The sequence below is a fragment of the Plectrocnemia conspersa genome, unplaced genomic scaffold, assembly GCF_051122295.1.
Source record: "Plectrocnemia conspersa isolate PC_06_02 unplaced genomic scaffold, ASM5112229v1 ptg000010l, whole genome shotgun sequence".
Classification (NCBI taxonomy): domain Eukaryota; kingdom Metazoa; phylum Arthropoda; class Insecta; order Trichoptera; family Polycentropodidae; genus Plectrocnemia; species Plectrocnemia conspersa.
This window is the reverse complement of record NW_028277174.1, coordinates 28,308,514-28,332,363: the sequence shown is the minus strand read 5'-3', so window position 1 is coordinate 28,332,363 and position 23,850 is coordinate 28,308,514. Positions and strand designations below refer to the sequence as shown.

Genomic DNA, 23,850 nt, shown 5'->3' with positions numbered 1-23,850 from the left:
AATGTCTATCGCTGCAGCGATACGATACGATAAGATTAAACGTCTGCAAAAACAAGACTATAAGGAATTCAAAACAAGTCAGTCTTGATATAAACCAGAGACTTAAAAATGTTGTTATGTCTAGGGTTTTGAATTTGTAGACAGTGGGAATTAAAAATAAAATATTGTGCATAGATATGCTTCTTACCAGTGAATTTATATTTTCACCAATTAAAATATATTTTAACAGACTCGGCTTATTTAATTATATTCAACAATTGATTTACATTTTTCCTGCTTAATATTAGTAAAACTTTGTATAGAAACAGATAATCCGGTTTGCGTATTTTCACTTTATTTGACAAAATTAAGCCAAACCCAAACCTAACCAAAACAAATCAACCTATTGAATTTAGTTAATTTGCTTAGATTAGATTATCGTTTGAACATAAAATTGACGTTTAGCGACTGTCAAATTGATTTTCAGCTACAGATAAAAGTAGCATATTAGTTACTTTATGTTATTGCTATATATGATTTATAAATATATATATTTACATTAATTAGAAAATGATTTAACTAAAACGTCACCAGAAATATAACTTCACTGATAATACATATTCACTGTAACGTTATATTAATATAACTAAAACTGTTATTTTGAAGTACTTTTAATTAAAAACTGCAGAATTGTACAGACAATTAATCATAAAAGTATGCAAGTCACAAATTTTCTTAAAAAAACATTAAGATAACTCTTATATTAGCTACATTATATTATAATTTTAATATTTTATAAAACTTTTTTACTAGATTTTATACCTCATATTATTGTAGTTATAATTTATAAAACTTACCTGTACAGTCTTATTTCTCAGGACACTGGATCTCGAATTTCTCGCATTTTCTTTAATAAGCAAATGCAGTTTTATTTTAATTATTTCATAAATGATACAAAATAAACAATATTTAATAAGTGTAATTTAAATTTTAAAATTATAGAACCTTCTTAAATTTATAAATGTATTTTTTCAAAACTGGGACCTCCTTACGTATAATTGAATAAGTTTTTAACTGAATCCGCATTTTGATTTAACAGATACTAAATACTATTATTCTGAATTATTATAATAAAAAAAATATTAGTAATTTTATTTAACACTGTGTAATACAAGTAATACAAAACCGCGTAGAGGTCAAAACTGAATTCAATAAGGTGTCCCGTACCCTTTGCTTGACTGTAAACAAGAAAAAGCGCGAAAGCAATCTTCGCCTTTTACGAAATTACATTTTGCTTCGTGAGAAGATGGAAAACCTCAAATATTTTCCTAGGTCCTAAATTATTCCCGGAAATTTCATAAGGCTCCTGGTATACACGCGTGCCCTTAATCGAATGAATTGCGCTCATCGTAAAACTTACCTGTAACTCGACTTTTATGTGTGTATATTTAATATATTTTTATACTTAAAAAAATGTGTAATAAATAATACATTTTCTGTAATTTTTGTATTAAAAATATTAGAAACAAAAATATAATATTAATAATTTAACAGCACTCTAACAACACTATGATTTTTTGTCAATGATTAATCGGTTAACCAAGGTTTTTTTATTTAAAGAAAAGTGTGACTTAAAAATATGTTAACGACGTATTATGATTATAATAAATTGATCTAAAATAATTTAAATATTCTTATTATGACAAAAATGTATTATTTAAAATTAGCTTACTATGCCAAAATAAATTAGGTTGTTGTTACAGAATATATCGCATAAAATTGTGAAAGGGCTAAACCAATTGCAAAAAAATTTAATATACAAAATAATAATATAAATGTTGAGAAGACGCTTTAAAAACACAAACGCATAAAAGTACATTTCAACTAAATATGTACCAAAAATCCTTATGAAATTGAATCCGAAAAAAAGTTAAACATGTGTCTACTCAAATTAAGCTTAATATCTGTGTTATTAATTTTGGACGCTAAACACATTCGTTAGACATAATCTTTTATAATATAGTTTTGTATAAAAAATATATGTACAAACATATGTATGTTTATAATACGATTTAAAGAATATCTAAAAAAAAATATTTTATAAAAATTCTAAAAATAAACAGTATAAAATTTTTGTTTTCGAGTTATAAAAATTGTAGATAAATCAAAAACTTCCTTAAAATTTTATCATTGGAATGCTATCAAGTAATAATAAACTATGTATAAAAATAATTTTAAAAACTTATATTTTTGCATTAAAAGCCCGAATTAAATAAATAAAATTTTAAGCAATTCGCATTGAATCAAAATATTGTAAAAATATTTATTTTACCTGAAAATTTATATACATATAATATCTAATTTTTTTATCATTTAATATAATATTTATTCGATAATGATATTTCTTCTTCTTATCTTTACCCACCCTTACCGTAAAACTTGAGCATGTCTAATTGGATTTTGAAGTATTTCTATGAAGTATTTTTATTGGGATCGTTGAAGTGTCATTGTCATTGAATTAAATATACGTAAATATTATGTTTACATTTACTAATACTTTATTATTATTTTATATTTATACCAATGTAAATATTGTTTGAAAAATAATAAATGGATTTTTTTTATTGAATGGATTGTATACTTTTCATTATTTATCATATAATAAATTATGGCTTAGGTTTATTATTCGTAGATTGCTTTTTATTCACAATTTTAATATACTGTAAGCGGATTTTATTTTCTTGGTATATAAACCTTTCAATGAATAATAAAATATTCATATTTTTCTATAAGTTTAAAAGCTTAAAGGTAGGGATGCGACATCAATAATTTTAGAAATCTTAATATGAAATATATATTTTCGGAACGTCAAAAGTAGCAATGCTCAATCGACATATATCATTTTTCTCTTAACTTCATCAATATATAATATTTTTATGAATCAGGGACTATTTATTTATAAAGGTAATTTGAGGGCTAAGTCAATTTTCTTAGTAACCTCATGACAACATTCGTTTCGAAACATTTCACCTACGTCAAATCACGTAGCTTTGAGTATTACTTTGACACGGGTATGACTTTGTCCTGCATTGTGATAAGAGCTACGTCAATCACCGATCAAAGTCATTCGTTGGTAAAAGCTATATTTTTTTGGTTATTAATAATAATTTTAAATATAAATATATTTTTTTACTTATTTAAATTCGAATCTTTATGCCCTACTAGTAATTAATAAAGGAGCTTTTTTAGGAATAAATTAACGAAAAAAGGCTGTGCTTACAAAGGAGCTTCTCTCAATTAAATTCAAATTAAGAATGAAAGTTCAAACACAGCTTTGTTGAGTTTTCGTAGACTTTTGAAAAATGCAAATATTTTTTTCAGGTATCCAGTAGAACAATGTAAATTAGAACATATGGCCGCGCTTTCGTACTGTCTCTCTTAATTAAAAACAAAAATTTGGCTCGTTATATTTTTTTGCCTTTTTCTCCATAATTTAATTAACATTCTGAACAACTTTAAACAAAAACAAGCGCCGGTAAAAATAAAATATAATTCGAAGAAAAATTATTTTATTGTACAACAGTCGTTTTTTTAATAAAATAGTCAACAATCAAAGAATTTATGTATTTTTTCGATTATCATAACAGATCTAGCATTTATACGAAAATATTTATACATAATTTTTATTCGACTTACAATACACGTTTTATATGATATTTACAATTGATACAATGAAAAATGTATCATGGATTAAAACTTTTTTATTTACACGCTTAATGAAATAAAGTGAAAGATGATTCAATACAAAAAGTTTTATTATTACACTTCTTCGTTCTCATCCCTCTCAGAACAAACACAGCTAAAGTTTGATTTGTTTTTTTTTCTTCTTTCTTTATTTGAACGAAATATACGACTGTTGATTAAAAGCACCATTTCAAACAATATTTTTAAATTTAATTGATAAGATATGCAAAGTTTACAATTATTGTATAATACGAAATATTAAATAATCAGAGATGGCCTGGAGTCATTTACAATTAAATTTCAATATTACCAATTTGATAATACTTAATCAGCAAATTATATAAATTCAATGTTTTATTACAAGTAATATGTCTTTTAATTTAATAAAATACTATGTAAGCAAATGACTGCAATGAAACAAAAACAACTTACACCACAGATATTTGTGGTAATATAAAAAATGTCTTAAAAAGATATGTAAATATTTTTTTTCCAAATTATATATAAATCATACATGTTTTGTGCTATCAGTATTTTTAAAAAAAAATTAGTAATTCAAACCTAACAAATACAATCCAAATTAGTCAATGATATTTTTCTTACTGTAACTATAAATTCGATTCGAGTTTAATAGTCTACCAAACTTCAGTGCTCTTGACTTTTATTTTGAATATTGCAAACAATAAATAAATAATTTTAAATCATACAGGCTCAAAATATTAATAATGGTTGGTTCACACTGACCGAGTCACTCGGCCGAGTATTACAATATGCATTCACTCGGCCGAGTGTGACTTTATTTATAAAAATATTAGAACTTCATTTAAAACAATATAAACTAATCGATCAATTTCTAGGCCATCTCTAATACCCACTGAACGTACCTCGTATTTATATGTAAATATTTACAATGATCACTAAAGAGAAACGTATTCGTCTACTTCTAATGTTATCACCGGTTCCTTTTGTACACTCGCCGCTTCTTCTTCACTTTGAGCGTCCGGCAGAGACAAAGTTGAACTGCCCTGCATCGTAACTCTGCGACCCAATTTGTCGTACAAGGGTCCTGGCTGTTGTCTCTCCGAAGATCTCGCCGGCCTCCGAGGCAAAGTAGCATAAGAGGAAACAGGCATTCCGCAAAAAGGAAACTCTGGAGCATTAACTCCAACGACCCCCTTTCCCTTGCAGGGTATCTCTAAAAGGTCCGGATACCCCTCGCTATCCAAAAACGGATCTTTAGACACTGACACAGATATAAATATATTACCATAGCCGCTGTTCTGAAGCATCCTCGAGTTATAATCTAAAGTGGGCGCATAAGTGGCCAGACCGAAGCTCGTAGGATAAGCCGTGGCTATCGGAATCATAGCAGTCTCTTGATTGTGCCTATCTATCGCTATTTGAACAGGTTCACCTAGTTCCAAAGTCATGGAAGACGAACTCTCTGGCATTTTCAACTCTCCTTGACAGCTGCCGAACATCTCCATGCTCTGAGTTGCAGATTGACGCTCGGTGCTCGTAGTAATTGACACATCTAAAAGTTTTTTGTCTTGATCCGTGAAACTCCCGCTGTCTTTGATCCTGCCTTTTCTCCTATGCCTGCTACGTCTTTTTTGGTATCCGAAAAAAACACAACTAAACGCTATCACTATGAAAACGACGACCAACGTGAACACGCCGCCGTTCACCAGCCTAGAGATGGGATAGACGGCCTCAGTCTTGCTAAGTGTGACAACAACCACGTCTTGTTGCACGTAAAGCGTCAGATTCCTAACGACCCTATCTAAAAAGTTCTTTGCCGAGCACGAGTACTCGCCGGCGTCGGCTTTGGTCAAATTGAATATACTAACGTTGACCCACTTATCCACAATGCCTTCGATCTCCTCTATCAACATTTGCTCCGAGTGTGTCGCGTTGGGACTGCCTATTTGATAACCTTTGAAGTACCACTTGACTTCCGGTTCCGGATCGCCTTTTATGTGACATCCGAACGTCACGTTTCCGCCGGCGTGCTCTCTTATCATCTTTTCCGTCACTTTGACTTCCGGCGCGCACGCAAACTCCATAGCTTGTATATCCTCCCATAGCTTTCCTTTCAATCGACCCGGTTCCGAACAAGAGAGCGATACAGAATGTAGCTTACTAATCAAATACCAGTTCCTGAACGCTCTCAATGAACAATCGCACTTCCAAGGATTCCCCTCCAACGCCAAAGACTTGAGACTCACTATAGGCACGAAAACAACCTCTGACAAATTTTCTAGATCGTTTTGCCTTAAATTAAGCTTCTCTAATTGATCCAAATGAACAAAGGCGTCCCTTGCTATTATGCGGATTTGGCAATTTTCCAGCTCCAGCGACCTTAAGTGCGGAAGCGTCGGGAACTGTTCGTTGAACAACTGTTTCAGAGGATTTCCGCTTAGGATCAAAACTTTGAGCCTATCGTTTCCGGCGAAGGTGTCTCTCGGTATAACCGATATATAATTGTTCGATAGGTCGACCTCTATCAGTATTTTGAGATCTCTGAACGCGTCCCGGTGTATCTCTCGCAACGAGGAGTTCTTCAGAAAAATCCGCTGGAGATTTAACAGACCGGCGGAGGAAAACTCGTCCTTTTTTAAATAGCTGATAAAATTTTGCTGTAGGTCTAGCACTTGCAGGTCTGAATTTAAAGTTGGGACTGATGTTAGATTTGAGGACGCGCACAATGCACTCTTTTTTCCATAAGTCCATTTGCAAAGGCAAGGTGGTGGACAGTCTGTCCAATCAGGAGACGCCACGATGCCAATAGTCATCATCAGGAGAGCCGCATTGAAGATTGCTGCAAAATAAAATAAACAAGTTTTTAATAAACTATTGTTAAACCACTTCAACCCATTTAATTTGTGTTTTAATTACTGATTAAAATAGTTATGGCTATTAAAATAAAATATTATTTTGTATTATCGTAGTGATAAAAAATAGCATTTTTTATATTTTGTTTACACATAAAGTATTAAAAAATACGTAATAAATATTATTATCATAATCACGTATTAATCAAAACAAAATACAAGTTCTTAGGTTGCTGAATCACCAACCGAACACGCAAAGCAATAATGTTTTAATAAAAATAACAATTTCAATTAAACACTAAAATATTTGTGATTGCCTGTTGCAGAGAAAAGTGTGTTAGCACGAAACTTTTTTTAAAGAGATCAAACGTATAAAAGCAAAAACCTAGAGCCTATATCTATACTTTCATTAGAAGTTTGCTTTCCACGGTATTTTAATAAGAAATGCTACTCTTGACAGAATATAATTCATCAGAATCAATAATAAATGGAGCTTTGCTAGTTATTCACATTGATAAAATAGACTAAGGAAGCAGCCGCTTCTCTCTTCACGTCACCTTGGACCAGCTCGCGCGCGTACGGTGAGCATCATAAGATTCCCTATCGAGCTCGACGGTTTACCGTTACATTCTAATTAGAATCCACTACTATTTGCCTCTCAGCCTTACACCGTGGGGGTGTTACCCTGCGCTTCTAAAGAAATATTCACCATTTTATTTTTAATATATAATAATGCTCTTTTCTAATAATAAATACAAATATTTTATTGCTTTTGAAAACAACAATAGTAGGAAGACATTTATTAATGACTATAATAATTATATTTATTTAAAAAAACTTTGAAATTCTGCGCAAAATTAAAAAAATCAGATACATAAGTAGCAAAATTATGAAATGAAGTTAGTGGTATTGTAAGTTCATCAAATTTATTCATTTAACAATCCACAACTGACGCTGATCCCCTAGAAATAAAAGTAGGAGGGGTGTCGCACGCAACAAAGAAAGAGATAGAGCATGCTATTTCGTGTAACGGTACTTCGTCCAGACGACATGGGAATCTTATGAAGCGTACGGTGAGATGCCTTTCCTTTCGCTCGCTCGCGTATTAAGTGACGAGAGCCAGTGAGAGATACGGGCGTGCGGAACGCATGTAACGCATGCTTGCATACGCGAGCGATCGAAAGGGAATATATCTCACCGTACACCTCTGGACCAACTACAACGTCCAGATTCCAAGATTCTGGAATCTTATCAGACGTTTTTATTTATGGTAACAAATTATACTATACATCTCTCATTTAATTTTAAAAATTCCAAAAATACAACTCCAGAATTAAGCAAACAAAGCTATGAGAATTTCACATATCCATATACAACAATAATAAAACAAATTGTAAATAAAATTAATATTGAATGTAAAAATAAACATTCTTACATAAAGGCAATAATTTGTAATATTAAAATAATAAAGACTCAATAATATATTAAAAGCTAAATATCTGTAACATTGGCTCCATAAAAATATGTATTACTTTTGCGTTTTATGCTTATTAAATATTATTTAAATTTAAAGGTGCTTTAATTGCAGTTTTTGCTATTTGAAATTAATATTATGATCATTAATTACATTTAAACGTTTAATATTTTTTGAGTGTAATAATTACAATTTATTTTTATTGTCTATAATTGTTGCTTTTTAATTAGTTTTTTTTTTGCAATTAAAATAAAATTTTTATTATTAATTACTTTCTTAGCCCAATAAAGTAAAACAATAATAATTTTCACTGTAATTTTTTTGTTAAAATAGCTGTTTTTATAAAAAATATCGGTCCTTTAAAACAAAGTTTTAAAATATGTTTATTTAATTAAAACCGATAACCTGTTTATTATTTTTATTTATCAGATTATATTATCGGTTTTAAAATTTGTAAAACTGTACATAAAAGATAAATATATACAAAAGCAATAATGTGATTAATAATACGAGCAATCTAAACCATAATTTCGTAGATTTTTTATGAATATATTTTTAATGTATCACTGCTTTGTCATATGTATTTTTATGTAAATAATTTTGTATAAGCTTAATATTGCATAAAAATGCTAACAAGCAACTCATTTTTTCAGGTTTATATTATATATCTTTTACTAATTTCACACGATGGAATTTTTAAAAATTGTATTTTTCAGCGATAAATTTCGTCATTATGCAAATTACACCACGTAGATCAGAATATATTTTTACACAATAATAACAGTAATTTAACATGTTTACAAAATACAATATTAGCCCTTCACCAGCATAAAATATTATATTACAATAACATAATACAACACAAAAAAAATATACTACAATATCGTATTATAGGGATAATAATATTAATTATTATATATTATTGATTTCATTCGATCATGACATATTAAGTTTTCTTAGATTTTACCTATATCACGCATTAACATATTATTATAGGTGTTCAAAAAGCGTGGGTGTTTAGAATACAGAGAATAATTGATTTTTATCATAGCTTAGAGTCACCAATTTTATTGCATGGTTTAAGCAGAATATTTTTTAATATCATGTAATGTGTATTTCTGCAAATATATTTACCCAATGTATAATAATACGTAAGTCCATGACGAGGATGGGACTGATATACCATGGCTGCATCCGTACATGGCTCCCACTATGGTATCTTCAACGCTCGGTTGCTGCGAACCTGCAACAAAGTATAATTAAATAGTAAAACGTTATCATACATTTTTACTTAATAGAATTATTTTTCGATGCGGGCTCTACTACTATTTAAGCTCGTTTGTGCACAAACATTAATTATGACGGACGAATGGGTCGAATGAATTAATTAATTAACGCAATGATACAATGAAAACAGAGAGCCTGAATTACAGTATCATAATTTATCATTCGTCCATGTATAACAGACTACATGTACCAAAATCCGCGAATATGAAGGTATACATTGTATTGTTTATTGTGAGTGTAGCAACAGTGATCCATTAACTAAAAACACATCAATGAAATAATTACCAATAAATTTCCGTGTAATGTTTTAAGAATCATAATTACTTAGTCGATGAATAATTTCTAAAAGAGCTGGGTTCAAATCCAAGTGTTTTTTTTTTTGCTCTTATCTAATAAACAGAGATTATTTTTTCCTAGATTTTTCATCTGACGTGTATTAAATTATTAAATACTTTTTTATATACTCATATTTCAGCGTAATATTCATTTTGTTCACACAATTGTAACGCATTGGGCTATCAAAAATCTAATAATATAGTTTATTAATAAGCTAAATATTGTTAATATTGTAGTTTATTTACAGCAATATTTAATTTAAATAATATTGGAATAGATAATTTTAAATTTTAAGTTTACTAATATTTAATCAATTTAATATAGTGATTAGAAAAAAAAACTTATAATTTTAATAGTAATGAAAATTAATGATTTGACTCATTTAGCCCGCACCTTAAAAAACGCATAGACTTAAGGAATAACCTGATATTTACTAAAGATTTATATACTTTTTTTATTGAATTTTTTCATAATTTTCTATTTAAAACAAATAAATATTTATTGGTTATAAACCTAATTTTAAAATAAATACATAATATGTCATATACTACATTTTAAAGAAAGCTCGACTATTACGATCCCAGAGGAATTCTATTCAAAAGAGAAAATTCTACAAAGGATCTTGGCATTTTGTTTAGTGAAAATATAAATTTTACCTCCTGAACATGTTGAGGGTAGTGTTGTAAAATTAAAAGCATCATAATTTTAAAGTCAAACATTGTACATTGTACTTTAATTAATTAACAATCTTAGAAACACTTTAATATGTTTAAAATCAAAATAAAAAAATGTACAAATCAACTAAAATAAAATATAAACCTCTAATTAATTATACAAGCATTAGTTTTATATAAAAGATTTTTCGCTGGCTATATAATATATAGACTTACATTACACGAATAAATGAATAAGAAACACCCAATACATCTTCCTCGCACGTCTTTTACACACACGCTCACACCACAATCATTATCATATTTTCCATTTGCAAAATCTTGATGAAAAGGCATAAATTTCTCGCGAGATCATTTGCGGATGACAGGCGAGCGCAACGTGAAAAATATGGTACAGGCACCGGACTCGGCAGGGTATCGAAAATAACTTCTAAAATACCGACTTATACCCTCACGTAGTAAAAGTCCATATTTTTAGTTTGAGAGAAGGAAAAAAACGGAAATAACGTTGTTTGTTTCGTCGGACATGCGAGACGCACAGTGGGGAAAAATCTTATTTTGTTTGAACAATTATATTTTTCAATTGTGCATCATGAATAATTGTTATGTGAAAAATATTAATATTCTATATTTTCAATTAACCTTAAAAATAAAATGTATCATCTCTAGACTCAAGATGCTAGATGAAATATTCAATAGAAAATCTTATATATTTTACCTTATTCAAATACTTTTAGTAGCTTTTATATGTGCTTTATTGAACTCTCATAAAATAAAATTGTAATAAAACATTACAATGTACTGATATTAATCATGCATTTTTATTTGCCAAACCAACTTTTCCCAAAACACTCATATTTTAAAATCGCATTGCAGTGCAATTTTGCTCTATCAAGATTAATAGATTTAGTTTGTATTTGGTATAAACTTTCTTATTGAATATTGAGTTTTGAATAAATATATTTTTATCTAATTTCATGTACGTATACATAAAATTGGCCAACTGTGCGCCAATCATTTGTGAGTGACGTGCACACAATAAACTCCACGTCTCTGTATCTGTCAATTATATCCACGATATTGATGACCATAAGCAATAGATAAAGTCGACATAAAATCAATAGATTGAAGTTCTTGAGCCATTTCCGTTTTTTTTTATACTCATCTATTATTATATTCCTCTTTGTCATCTTAAATGCGCAATATCAATTATAAGTCTATCCACAAATACAAATATAATAAATACAATATATATAAATAGTAAACACATAAACATTTGTCTTTGATATTTTGTGTTTTATATGTACGGAATATTATATACCTCAAGGCTTCATGAAAAAATATCATTCCACTTTATCAATTGACTATTTGTTCTTATTGCTTTCTCTCGGGTGATCGCAACATATAATATAAAAATAATGTTACATTTAGTACATGTAATAATAATGAAAAACCAGTTCCGATTTAAATGTATTGCCTAATAGCATCTCGTTCAAACTTTTAATCAATGCCATTATCGCAATCCCTTTTCACTTAATTATCAAGTGTATTGTTAAACAACTGGTATATTTCATTTTAATGTATTCTTAGCACAGCAAAAAAATAATAATTGCGCGGACGTAATTAAGACGATAAATTTTAAACTACTTTAACAGTAAAACATATTTAATCCTTATTTGCGGTAAAGGAGCACACAGTTCCGCGGGTGGTCTTAGAAAAGTTTCAACAAGAGCAGTATCAAGCAAAGTAGCCAAAGTAAGAAAAAAGTGTAATATAATGGCAAAAAAATGTCATGCACGTATGTTGTCAGGGTTACAGTACATGGGTGTATCTTCAATGGCTTTGTATTCTATCCTTGACCAGATATGTTTGCTGCTTATTGAGTGATTCTCATTGTGAATTAATTATTAGCAAGCCAAATTAGTAATTCAAAATTGATAGGCATCAATGAAATTCTAGGAATAAGCACAAACTCTGTTAAATGTGCCAGTCAAAATCTTTGCCGCAATCACGTGTGTTCTATAACTTTACATACAACCGTATTTTGTTGTTTAGTGGTGTAAACGAGCTAGCAACCTTGAGAGTTAGATTGTGTTAGAGTAAATCACTTGGTTTCAGAGAATGTTTGAAAACAGAACTAAATAATATATTCGCCGTTAATTTGGTAAAATATATCCATATTTACTGTAGGCCGGCTTTTGTCAGCGTACTTTTACGATCATTTAAAGTCCCCCAGTTCTTAAGTCCAAGATGACTTAAGAACTAACATTTTTTTATTCCTTAATTGAGATTAATGAGTTCCTTTAAACATTTTTTTTCAAAAGTTGGTAACAGTTTATTGTTATTAAGTTGAATTTATTACAGAGAAATAGTGTCGAGTTGTAGTACTTAGACCGAGTGCTGGTGAAAAATAAATATCCTTTGGATGATCCGCTGATCGTGTGGCCGTCTCCTTTCGAATCCACAATCAGATATTTTATACTCTTTGAAACAGCTCTGGCGAATCACAGATTCGGATGTTGGTGAGGCAATTGCATCGCTTAAATATTCAACCAATGAGTTTTTTTAAGGTCGTTAATGCAATGTTTAGATGTCAATAGCAGTTTTTACGCAGGATTCTTCATTCACAAAAGAGTAAATTTTCTGGTGTTTAACGGCAAATCTGCAAACATGTATTGAATATTTTTTTATTGTTACTTAACCTTTTGTCAGGACTACTTGTTATTTCCTTTTGATAATATTATATTTAAAATAGTCGTTTTTATTATGTTAGCGATAATAGTGCAGCTTTGTTACAAACACATATATACATTTTATCGTATTCATGATTATTTAATTTTAATGTAGATTGCTTCGTTACTATTTTGGCTACATTTAATATGATTTCATAATACGTTTGCTCAAAATTGGGCTATTAAATTAAATATAGATAAGAATTAAATAAGTAGCATTTGGTATGACTTATAAACCGGTGGTAATTTAACAAAACTAAATAATGTGATTAATTTTAATACTGTTCAAAAAAACCTACATGCAATAGTGGTTTAAAAAATTCGAAATAAAAATGTATTTACACTATTTATGTGCATATATAAATAAAATATTTATTACACCCCTGTTCATACCAATTTTTTTCATTATTAAATGAAAATAAAAAAGGCAGCCGAGGCTCGCTTTCGACGAGAGGCAAGGAAAACTTTTTCAAGTTCACAAAAGACCTGCAAGTACTTTATGGGAATTTTGAAAAGGCTGACGTCGTGTGCCAAGATTTTTTGTATAATAACGAAAATATCGAGGCTCGTTTGCGTTTGTTTCATATTCGCGTTCGAGCTTTCCATTATTCATGCTATTTTATTTTTCTTGCAACATTTTGTACGTGTATGTGTGTTTTATTTTCGTTGCTGTATGGGTCTTTTTTCGCTCAGCTCGAGTCAGCGCAAGATTTTCTTTGTGTTGTTTACACATTTCCCTCTTACGCTTAATACAATTTTCTCGGGGCGCATTGTGTTAGTAAAAGTCCGTTTACGACTTTGTAAATATACTGTAACACGTTTAACTGAAAATATATTAGCCTTTGTGGAACTATTGAATATATGAAACGGAACCGACTCGGAGCAAAACCTTGAACGTAAATACGGAACTTTAAAGCTTAAACCAATAAACGCTTTAAAACCGACGATTTTATTTTTATTTATTGCATTGAAATGGTTCAAATCACATTTTGAATACTAAGCTAAATTTATTCAAAATTTATATATAACATCAAGACGAACATTTATGCAATAAAAAATGTCAAAATGTACAGTTACGAGAACCTATAAAATATATTTATTATAATTATCATAATTTATTTTTATTTATTTGTCCTGCATTTGATGCAAGTTGTCATTATTTGGATTTTATTATTTTTATTAAACTACAGCTTTTTTTTAATATACGCGATTGCATTTTTAAATATATGTTATTGAATCTAGCAGTCTATTTTATATGTATATATTATTCTTTATGTTATATTATGTTATTGCGGTAATGATTGTCTGTTATATATTTTGATTATGTACTTCATTTTATCTAGTACAGAATTACACAGAAAAAATAAATACCTTAAACAATATGTCAAATATACAACCACAAGTCAAATGCGAAGGTGATCATTTGATAACAAGCTACACAAAAAAGAACAGGACCCCTAAAGTAACATTACTCTGTAAATGGCACAACCATGCAAATTATAAAGGATGTAGTGTAAAATAAAGAACGGAAAATTAAAAAATTACTGTCACCCATGGAAAAAAATTGATGCTATTCAAATAAATATTACAACCCCCATGCAAACCAACTACAATACTACACACGCAGCAAAAAATATAGAGCAGAAGAAATAATTAATAAAAATGATATTAGAACACATGAAAAGTATAAATAATATTATGACTAAACCAACCTCCTAAGACAGTATGGAACGCCAATGGCTTGCTTGATCATAAGCAAGAAAAAAAACATTTAATATTCGAAACCCATCTAATCGATTAAATAGCAAAGTATTAATATATCATACTATTCATCTATACGGAACTGCTCATGAGATTCTGTAATTAGAGTTTAAAATACAATAAAATATTTTAAAGTAGATAAATATTACAGTAAATACATTCAAGCCACTAGAATATAAATAGAGGATTGGGTTGAATCCATAAGTACCACATCTGTTTTTAATTCACTAAAATATCAAATATAAATAGACTAGTATATACAATTATATACCACCCTTAAAACCGATTCCTAGCAGGAGGTTATTACAATGCGAAACACACACAATGGGGCTTGTAAATGACAACTACTGAAAGCTATGTAAATTTGCAACCTCACTTATCTTTTTACTGCGCAACCTAAATATTGTCACTCTCATAGAAAAACAAATCAAGACTTTATCGACTTTTGCAATATTAAATAAATGTCCATCATACCATCATATCATTTTTCAATCATAATTAATATGTGTACAGAAGTAATAAATAAGGCAAAAACACATTTTTTCAAAAGAAAACAAATTGGACAGCATTTATGAAATCATCATAAACTACTTGATATCATACATTAAATATATATATAACTAATGAGCTCAGCGACCATACAACTAAGAAAAATGTTCGATTATATTAAAATAAATAATAATCAAAAAAAAGAAGGCTTCGTTAAAATTGGCAGATCACAAGTGCTCAAGGGAACAAACAAAAACTAAATCAAGCCATTAAACTCCTTAAGAATTACCAAACTCTTCAATAGAAAAATATTTTGAAAATTTGTCTGCGACGAAAACAACAAACTCTTATCTGGAAAGCGACAAAAAAACAAAAACTTTTAAATACATCATCCATCAATCGGTAATAGTAAGGGAAATTGGACAAGAAGCGATATCAAAAAATCTTTAACTTTTGCAAAACATCTGGAAACTGATTTTAAACTACACTATTTTAACTCCCAGACTGAAAATGAAGAATAATAATTTAGAAGGACTTTACTGTGTAATTATTCTCTTTAAGAATTGTGAAAATTTAAATCGTGCTATATTAAATACTATATGTATTTCATATCGATTTACATATCTAAAGATTAGCTAATTAAATTTTATTAGACAAATTGTTTCATCGCTCAAACAACAGTAGTGTTATATAATCAGTAATATATGATAAGATTAACCATCAAATTGCTCATCAAAATACCCAATAAAAATATGCATGCAGTAAATATAACGTACATTCGAAAATATACTTTAGATTATGTCATACAACTTATATAGTTTTATTTAGTTATATTTTATTTTGATTTTCAGATTATTTATTATAGGTTTTATATATTGCATTTTTTTATATCATATCTTACCTTTTAAATAAAAAATACAGAAAATATGCATACAAATGTATTTTTTAAAATTACTGAAATAACGATGAACGCTTATGGGATAATATAGCAAACTAAAAAAATATGAACTGATTGCAAAAAAATTAAAAAACACAGTCTAACTGTTTTTAAAAATCAATAAAATCTTAAACAAAATTGTTAAGGCGTTAATAGGTTAAGGGCAATACATTTGGAGAGGACATAGCAAAATCTGTCACTCGTTGCATCAAAAAAATCACATGCACAAACATTAGTTTCAACTGATGGGACAAAAAGTATGACAGTCTTAATTTTTAAATAAAAAAATAATCACGAATTATTAATGCTTTATTGCATGATTTGTGCACAAACATTTCCTAAAAAAATATTGTAAAAGTTATTGAATTTGTATTTAAGGCAAAAGAGTTTTTAGATAAAATAATAGCGAATGTCAAGAAAGTTTGTAAACGTTTTGCTTACCTAAATGAATTTAAAATATTTTTCCAAAACATAATGTTTAATCTTCATAATTGATAGATCATTATTAACAAAAAAATATTTAATTGTAGATATCACATCACAACTAAATTTCCTCAATCATTAATTACAAGAAAAATAAAACCCTACATTTTCTATGCTCAAAGAAGTGATCTCATTTGAAAATAAATTGCTATTTTTCGCTGAAAGTTTTGAGAAGTTTTCATTGAATATTTTCTAAGAATTGTATAAATAAAGATATGCCTCTATTAGCATTGATTATTTTAGGACAGCAATATTTTATACGAAGAAATCTTTTATGCAAGGATACTAAGAATTTAAAAACAGTAAAAAAATTAAAAAGTTATAGATCTTTAAATTTTTAATTTATTTATAATTAAAGATTTGGAAAGACAAAAATGAAACGCTATAAAAGATCTACAGAAGGTATATCATGATTTTGAATACTTGTAAAAGCCTTTCTAAACTCATATGATAAGTTGAAAAAGTTGCATTTGCTATTCAGGTATGTATGTCATTTATGTGAATAATCATTTTAAAACATATACCATTGTTCCATCTGTGTAAAGATATATTCCAACTGTTCAAAGGAATGCAAGGTCGTTGTTTACATTAGTTTTAAGGAATGCGTGTAAATTTTGTATAATTTATATTCTGTAAAAATTATACACATTTGTCATTTAATAAAAAATATTATTCACTTAATAAATAAACATATACTACAAGTTTCTAATTTACTTAAATAAAAAAATCGTAACTTTTGTGCAACTCATTTCCGACCCCTTATATAGGCCGTTTTTATACATATATAACTATATTCTATATTTTATTATTCTATTCGCAATGTAGGCCTAATTTTTTATTGTTTTATTATAAATATTGTTTATGTAAAATTAAACATACATAATAATAATTGAGATGATGGTAAGATAATAATAAAGGAAAACACAATGTAACGGCTTCAAACGTTTTTGCAGTATCGTTCGCATAATATGTTTTTTATGTAAATTTAATATTTTACATTGCGATGTTGTACGTAAAGAGCAGCAGCTGTTACATATGAAATTGACTCGAGTTATAACATACTAAAAAGTAATAAATACTATTGGAAAACAAAATGTTTCCCAATGGAATGCTCGGGGAAACTTTTCAAGATACACGAAGCTACTTCTCGCTCACTTTGAAATATGAACGACAAGATAGAGAAAATTTTCTCAAATATTGGACATTTATACCACTCAAAATGTAAACAAAACTAACGTTTGAACAATAAATGTTACAAGGAACGCAATATCCAATAAATTAAAAAATAGCATATATTATTCATTATGATAATTATAAGGTTAAAAGTGGTAAAATGCTAATAAAGAAAAATAAATATTTTTTAAGAAATTATAGTTTATATAAATATATAGAAAACTATTATCATTCGATTTTTACTCTAACATATCACCATTGAATGTTACTGATGTTCTCGGAAATGGTTCAATTTGTTTTATCTGCAGTTTTTACAACTACTCTCAGGTTTTTTGCACCTTTTCGTTTCTCTTGACCATTTGTCTTTTCCACGTGTCTTGCACTTCCATATATAGCTATGCCATAGTACTAATATATTGAATCGAATAGCTTACAAGTAAAAATAGATATGTTTTATATTTATTTATTGTAACTAAAGCTTAAGTTTTTATTTTATAGCGTCTATGAATTAAACCGTACGAGTAAAAAAATTGCTCAATATTTTTTTATTTCCACAATACTATTTCTCCTACTGACAACATAATACTCAGCAGTATCAAATAAAATTATTTATGATAAATTGTATTCAATAATCTATAGCAAATATTCTTGTGAAATAAGCACAGTGTGGTGATCGTCTTTTACTACATTTATTCAATACTCTATTATATGCATGATGCCAAAATCACATCCAATCCGAAGATTTACGCTTTGGTGGACGCGAATGCGAGAGAAAAAATAATGTTTTTATACTCGAACATCACGAGCGAGCCTTGAAAATTGAAAGTAGTGAATAAGAAAATTCCTGAAAAGATTAATGGTTACACTAGGACGTGGGGGTCGAGCGTCCATTGAAAAGCGCCGAACCTTTCCATTTTACTCGAGGATAACCCGCGTATTATATGAATAGAATACAAGCCTTAAATTATTATAGAATTTGTTTAAAATAAATCACATCTACTTTTATAATATCGTTAGATGAATAAGAATGAAAAGCTGATGCATTTACCGCTTCAATTTTAATTATTTTCTAATTTTAATGGCTTCAGATAAAACAATAACTTTTAAATTCTTGAATATATACATTTCTGATGTGCAAAATAAAAACATTATTACTGTTACTAATATCAATTAGTACAATTTTTAATTATTGCCAATTTTAGTTGAACTAAAATTGACAATAATTAAAAAGCGACTGCTTCCTCTGTCTAATAAATTTCGGTAGTGTAAATTTAAGTTATTGTTAAAAGGTATCGACTCTTTGTTCTTCTTATTCACGACATTTAAGTTAATGCAACGTTTTGGGGGTAAACATATATTTTTATTGTTTAATACATTTTTTTCAAATTTTCCGTAACATTCAAAATTTTAATAGCTGGATATTTTCTATTAAAAATTGTTATCCAAGTTGTTTGCGATGTGAAATTTTAAAATAAGGGCATTAGCTCTTCCTAACACTTTAACCAATACGACAGTTTAAGGGTAGAAACATATTTTTATTGTCTATTTAAAAAATTAAATCAAAGTTGTAGGTATTTGTCAATATAATATAGCATTTATTTGTATTTGTGAAAATTTTTTTAAAAAATTGTATTATGCTCTTTGATCCAATTAATCGATTTATGTCACTTTAGTAAAAAATTACAGATCGTTATAGATTGCAACTTTTGCCAAAATAGAAAAAAATTATATATTGGAAATTACAACAACAAAAAAATATAAAATATATTAATAGAAAATCAAATAAGATTGTAGATTTTTTTAATTGAAAAATAAATAAGAAACATACAATGGGGCCAAATGATGTTTTATAAAGTTGCAAATATAATTTATATTATTATACAATTTATATGTAATAATTTAGATAGAAATTCCAAAAGCAGCTAAAGCGAAAAATTATTTATTACAACTCTATCCTATTTAATTTTTTAAACTTATTAATTAAATCAATAAGTTGCAAAATAAAATAATGCACTAATAAAAAAACATTTTTTTTAAATAAAGTTTCTAGTAAAAAAAAATTATAAATAATAAATATATTTAATATTTCATTAACGTACATTATATTGCTGTAATTGGATAAAAAAATTGAATATATATAAAATACATGATTAAAGAAAAATATTAAGGCTTAATTGTTTATACTTATAAAAAATATACCAAATTTATTCATAAATTGATTTTAACATGAAATACCACATTAAATATATAATATAAAAATAATTTTATACTACATAGTTAAAATTCTATTATAGAAACATGAAGCTGTAAATATTTTAATAAGCTAAATTTTACTATGATAAAAACTTAATTTCTCTAGTAAAATATTTGACTTAAGTTAGCAATAAACTTTAAAAATTTTATTCCTATTCTTTCAAAGTGAACTATTTAATATTTATATATTCATAAATATAGTATGCAAGTACATGTTATCTTAAATCGTAGATAGGTAATAAATTGAAAATATATATACATATATAATTATTATATTGTATAATGCAATGTATTCCTAAAAATAGTTAATCACAAACGTGTCTTATAAAAAATATATATATTAAAATTATGGATAGTATTTTTAATTAACTAATTGTATAAGTTTTTGAATATCTAAGACTAGAGGACCTTAAATTCTGTATATATATATATATATATATATATTTAATTTGTATAGTATCTGGTTGTACGGAGTTTGTGAATATTATATAAATATAATTCCGGTCGATCATCATAGACTAGTTATTTCTAGCTTTCATTGATCTCCATTAAAAATATCAGTATATATAATTTAAATAAAATCAAGCAATATCCTTTATAAAAATAATTGTGAGCTATAAAAGTGGTTTCAATTCATAAAATAGATGTCACTAATCGAAGTCTGGTGCCTCATAACTAATTTGGTATACATTTGCATTGAAATATATTGAAACATCGTCTAATATACATTAAAAATACAAAAAGGTATATTATTTAACACCTACGGCTAAAAATCAGTATCTATTTCTATAATATTATAAAACAGAATCAATAATTGTATGTTAAATTTAGAATATAAATCAAATTAACCATTTTGATTCATCGATTTAAATCGAACCACTATTTTAATAACAATTAGAGGAAATAGCCTATGCTGATGTTATAAAAGAGCGAATTAAGCTCGTTATAAAGGGTTTTAATCGCTTAATAAAATGGGTTTCTTCGTTGAAATGCGGAAAAACCGTGAGATTCCTTTTAACGCCATAAATCAAAAAGGTTTAAATAATCCGCAACCTTGCGAAAGGATTACCTACACAATCGGTTTTATTCTTTGTAATTTGTTAATCGGCAAATGGTAATTTATTTTTAAATAACTTTCCTACCGATCTACCGAAAAAGGGGCAAACAATCAAATCTATCATAAATATATAAATACTTAAATATGGGCAACCCATATTTACTTGAATATTTACATCTGAGTCAGATGCATCGCATTTTTAAGAACCCTTTAAAGTGGACTACAACCAAAAAAATACCGTCTTTTTGACTAGCAAAGATCGCAGAAGCAGCTGCTTCTCTCTTTGCATTAACTGGTCTAGCCGACGTCCAAAATTTAAAGTAAACCCACTTCGGAAATACCTGCAGACTACTTTATTGTTGCACCAAATATTAAATTATATAACAAAAATCTACAAAAAAAAAATTTTAACAATTATTATTCATCAAACTTTGTTTGCCAATAACTAAATATTTATTATACTTATTAAGACAAATTAAGTCAATTAATTATATAACGTTTTATATATGTATGTATAAAGGTATCAATACATGCATTCAACGAATGTGTATGTGTATTTATGTGTACGACGTTTAACATGGGCGAAAAGCCTAATAAATCTCCTCACTAATTGCGACATTCGCACACATGCAAACTTATTAGTCTCTCTCTCTCTCTTGCTCTATACATGTTTGTATGTATATGTGTGTATTTATGGGTTGGAAAATTATTTTTCTTTCCCTCTACACTCATCTTTTTTCTCCACGGTCCGAACGATAGGGCTTGGCAGAACATAAAATTTCCCATTACCATATTTCAAGAGCGTATCATGTTTTATCTGAAGATTGCAAATTTAATTAATTCATTTAATTTGCTTCTCCCCCACGAGTGAAATATGGCGATAAAGAGGATATAATAAGTAGAAACTGACAGAATTTTAGTGTTTTAAAATTAATTTTAAATAATGAATTATCGAGTTCATAGATTTATTAACCTGAATAATAATTCGAGTTGGCCAAATATTTATATTTACATATGTAATAGATTTAGAAGTAAAATTAAGAGTAATTAAAATCAGCTTTTGCGAATTATCCTCTACTTACAAAAGTTTAGTCTTTCTGGTATTTACGAGGGGTTAATGAGAGAAAATTTCTAACTATTACGGAATTTTGATACTGCGTATTTTTTCTATTGTTATTTTGTAAAAACAGATTGTTAGTTCCTTTTTATAATATTTAATATTTTTTTAAATCACCTCAGCGGTACCGGTGCAGCTAGTTTGACATCTCACAAAAAAATATTATTAATTAAAAAACTAAATTTTTAAAACCCTTTAGTATATATCTATGAATTTAAATATAACAAAAATAAGGGAAACGGTCAAAAGCGTTCAAGCTAGTTAAAGACAATGTTACGCATAGTCGCATTAGTCACGCTTGTCCCTTAACGACCTCTCGCTTCAAAAATAATACACGAATTATTCACATCATATTTATATAATAAAAATATTTATAAATTTTTATTAAAATAAATTATACACATAGAATTTAATACTTTAAATTTGTATTTTATCAAGATGTCTTTTATATTTTTATTTCAGTTGCTGCTAATAGTCCTTAACACCTTTTATTAGTTTTAAGAACATTTCTATAATTTAAACCTTATACATGAAAACGACAGAAAATCCTAACCCAAAGCTCCTAACAAAATAGCGCTGGAATACAGGAAATGATAATACCTTAACAATATATTATAAAGGTATCGCAAAAATCTTGTAATATGAGAGAAAACTTCATTCTAAATTTTAAAAATTATGTTTCAAGATTGCTACGGTTAAAAAAATGTGTAAAGGATAAAAGTCACTGATAGATTTTTAAAGTAAAGACGATTGAGAACGACTATTATAAAAATTTAAATTGAATTTCTACTTCTTCTAAAAGTAAATAATATTGAAAATTATTTAAAAATCTTTCTACTCAGGCATAAAAAAAACTTTACAGACAAGATTTTTTCCACAGTCTTTACAAAAAAACTGCAAAAAGACGCTTTGTAACACACTTAAGTTATCGGCACATGACAAACAGTAAAAATAAAAATTATGCTCATCTCTATGTAGTTTAATAATAAAAAAAACTACAGTGGTACTATATTGTAATTCTGCGGAGTTTCTAAAACGTGAAATATTTATTTAACAGGTATTTATCATAATACAAATTAAAAAATAATTTCACAGTAACCAAATAAAGTTGATATAAAATCCAAGGTTCCATCAATAAAAATGTTATCTAAGAATTTTTGAAATCCATGAAAGAAGTCCACTTGAATTTAGTTACCATCGTCGAAAATCAAATAGATTTCTGATCGTTGATTGTGTGGGGCAAAGGCTGCTTTTCCACGAAAAATTTCTACCAATAATATTATTAGTATTACTATAACAAAATCTTTCATCTGTGGCACTTGATAAAACATTAAAGTTTTGTGTTATAGAAATATTTTTTGACTTAGGTAAATTATAATAAAATTACTTTTTTAAATTAATTAAATTATCCTGATTGATTAATATGCTTTAAATTAATTTAAATTTTTACAATAGTGAAAAGAAAACTAAGGTGGTTAACTAATAAAGGGCATAGTTCACAAGTTTTTAACTCCTGACAG

General features: G+C 27.8%; 1 protein-coding gene across 5 annotated transcripts in view; it reads right to left on the bottom strand.

Moving 5' to 3' along the window:
- Positions 1-3,531: 3,531 nt before the first annotated feature.
- Positions 3,532-23,850, bottom strand: part of LOC148231282 (uncharacterized) — a 178,380-nt gene continuing 158,061 nt past the window's right edge. For 4 of the 5 annotated variants that reach the window (XM_088194996.1, XM_088194998.1, XM_088194999.1 and 1 more), the window contains 2 exons: positions 9,166-9,274; positions 3,532-6,544 (listed from right to left, as the gene is read on the bottom strand). In XM_088194996.1, the coding sequence (XP_088051122.1) occupies positions 4,641-6,544; positions 9,166-9,217 (1,956 nt within the window). In that variant the 5' untranslated portion in view covers positions 9,218-9,274 and the 3' untranslated portion in view covers positions 3,532-4,640. Of the gene's footprint in view, positions 6,545-9,165; positions 14,108-23,850 lie in introns of those variants that run through there. The other variant, XM_088194997.1, reaches the window with a different exon arrangement.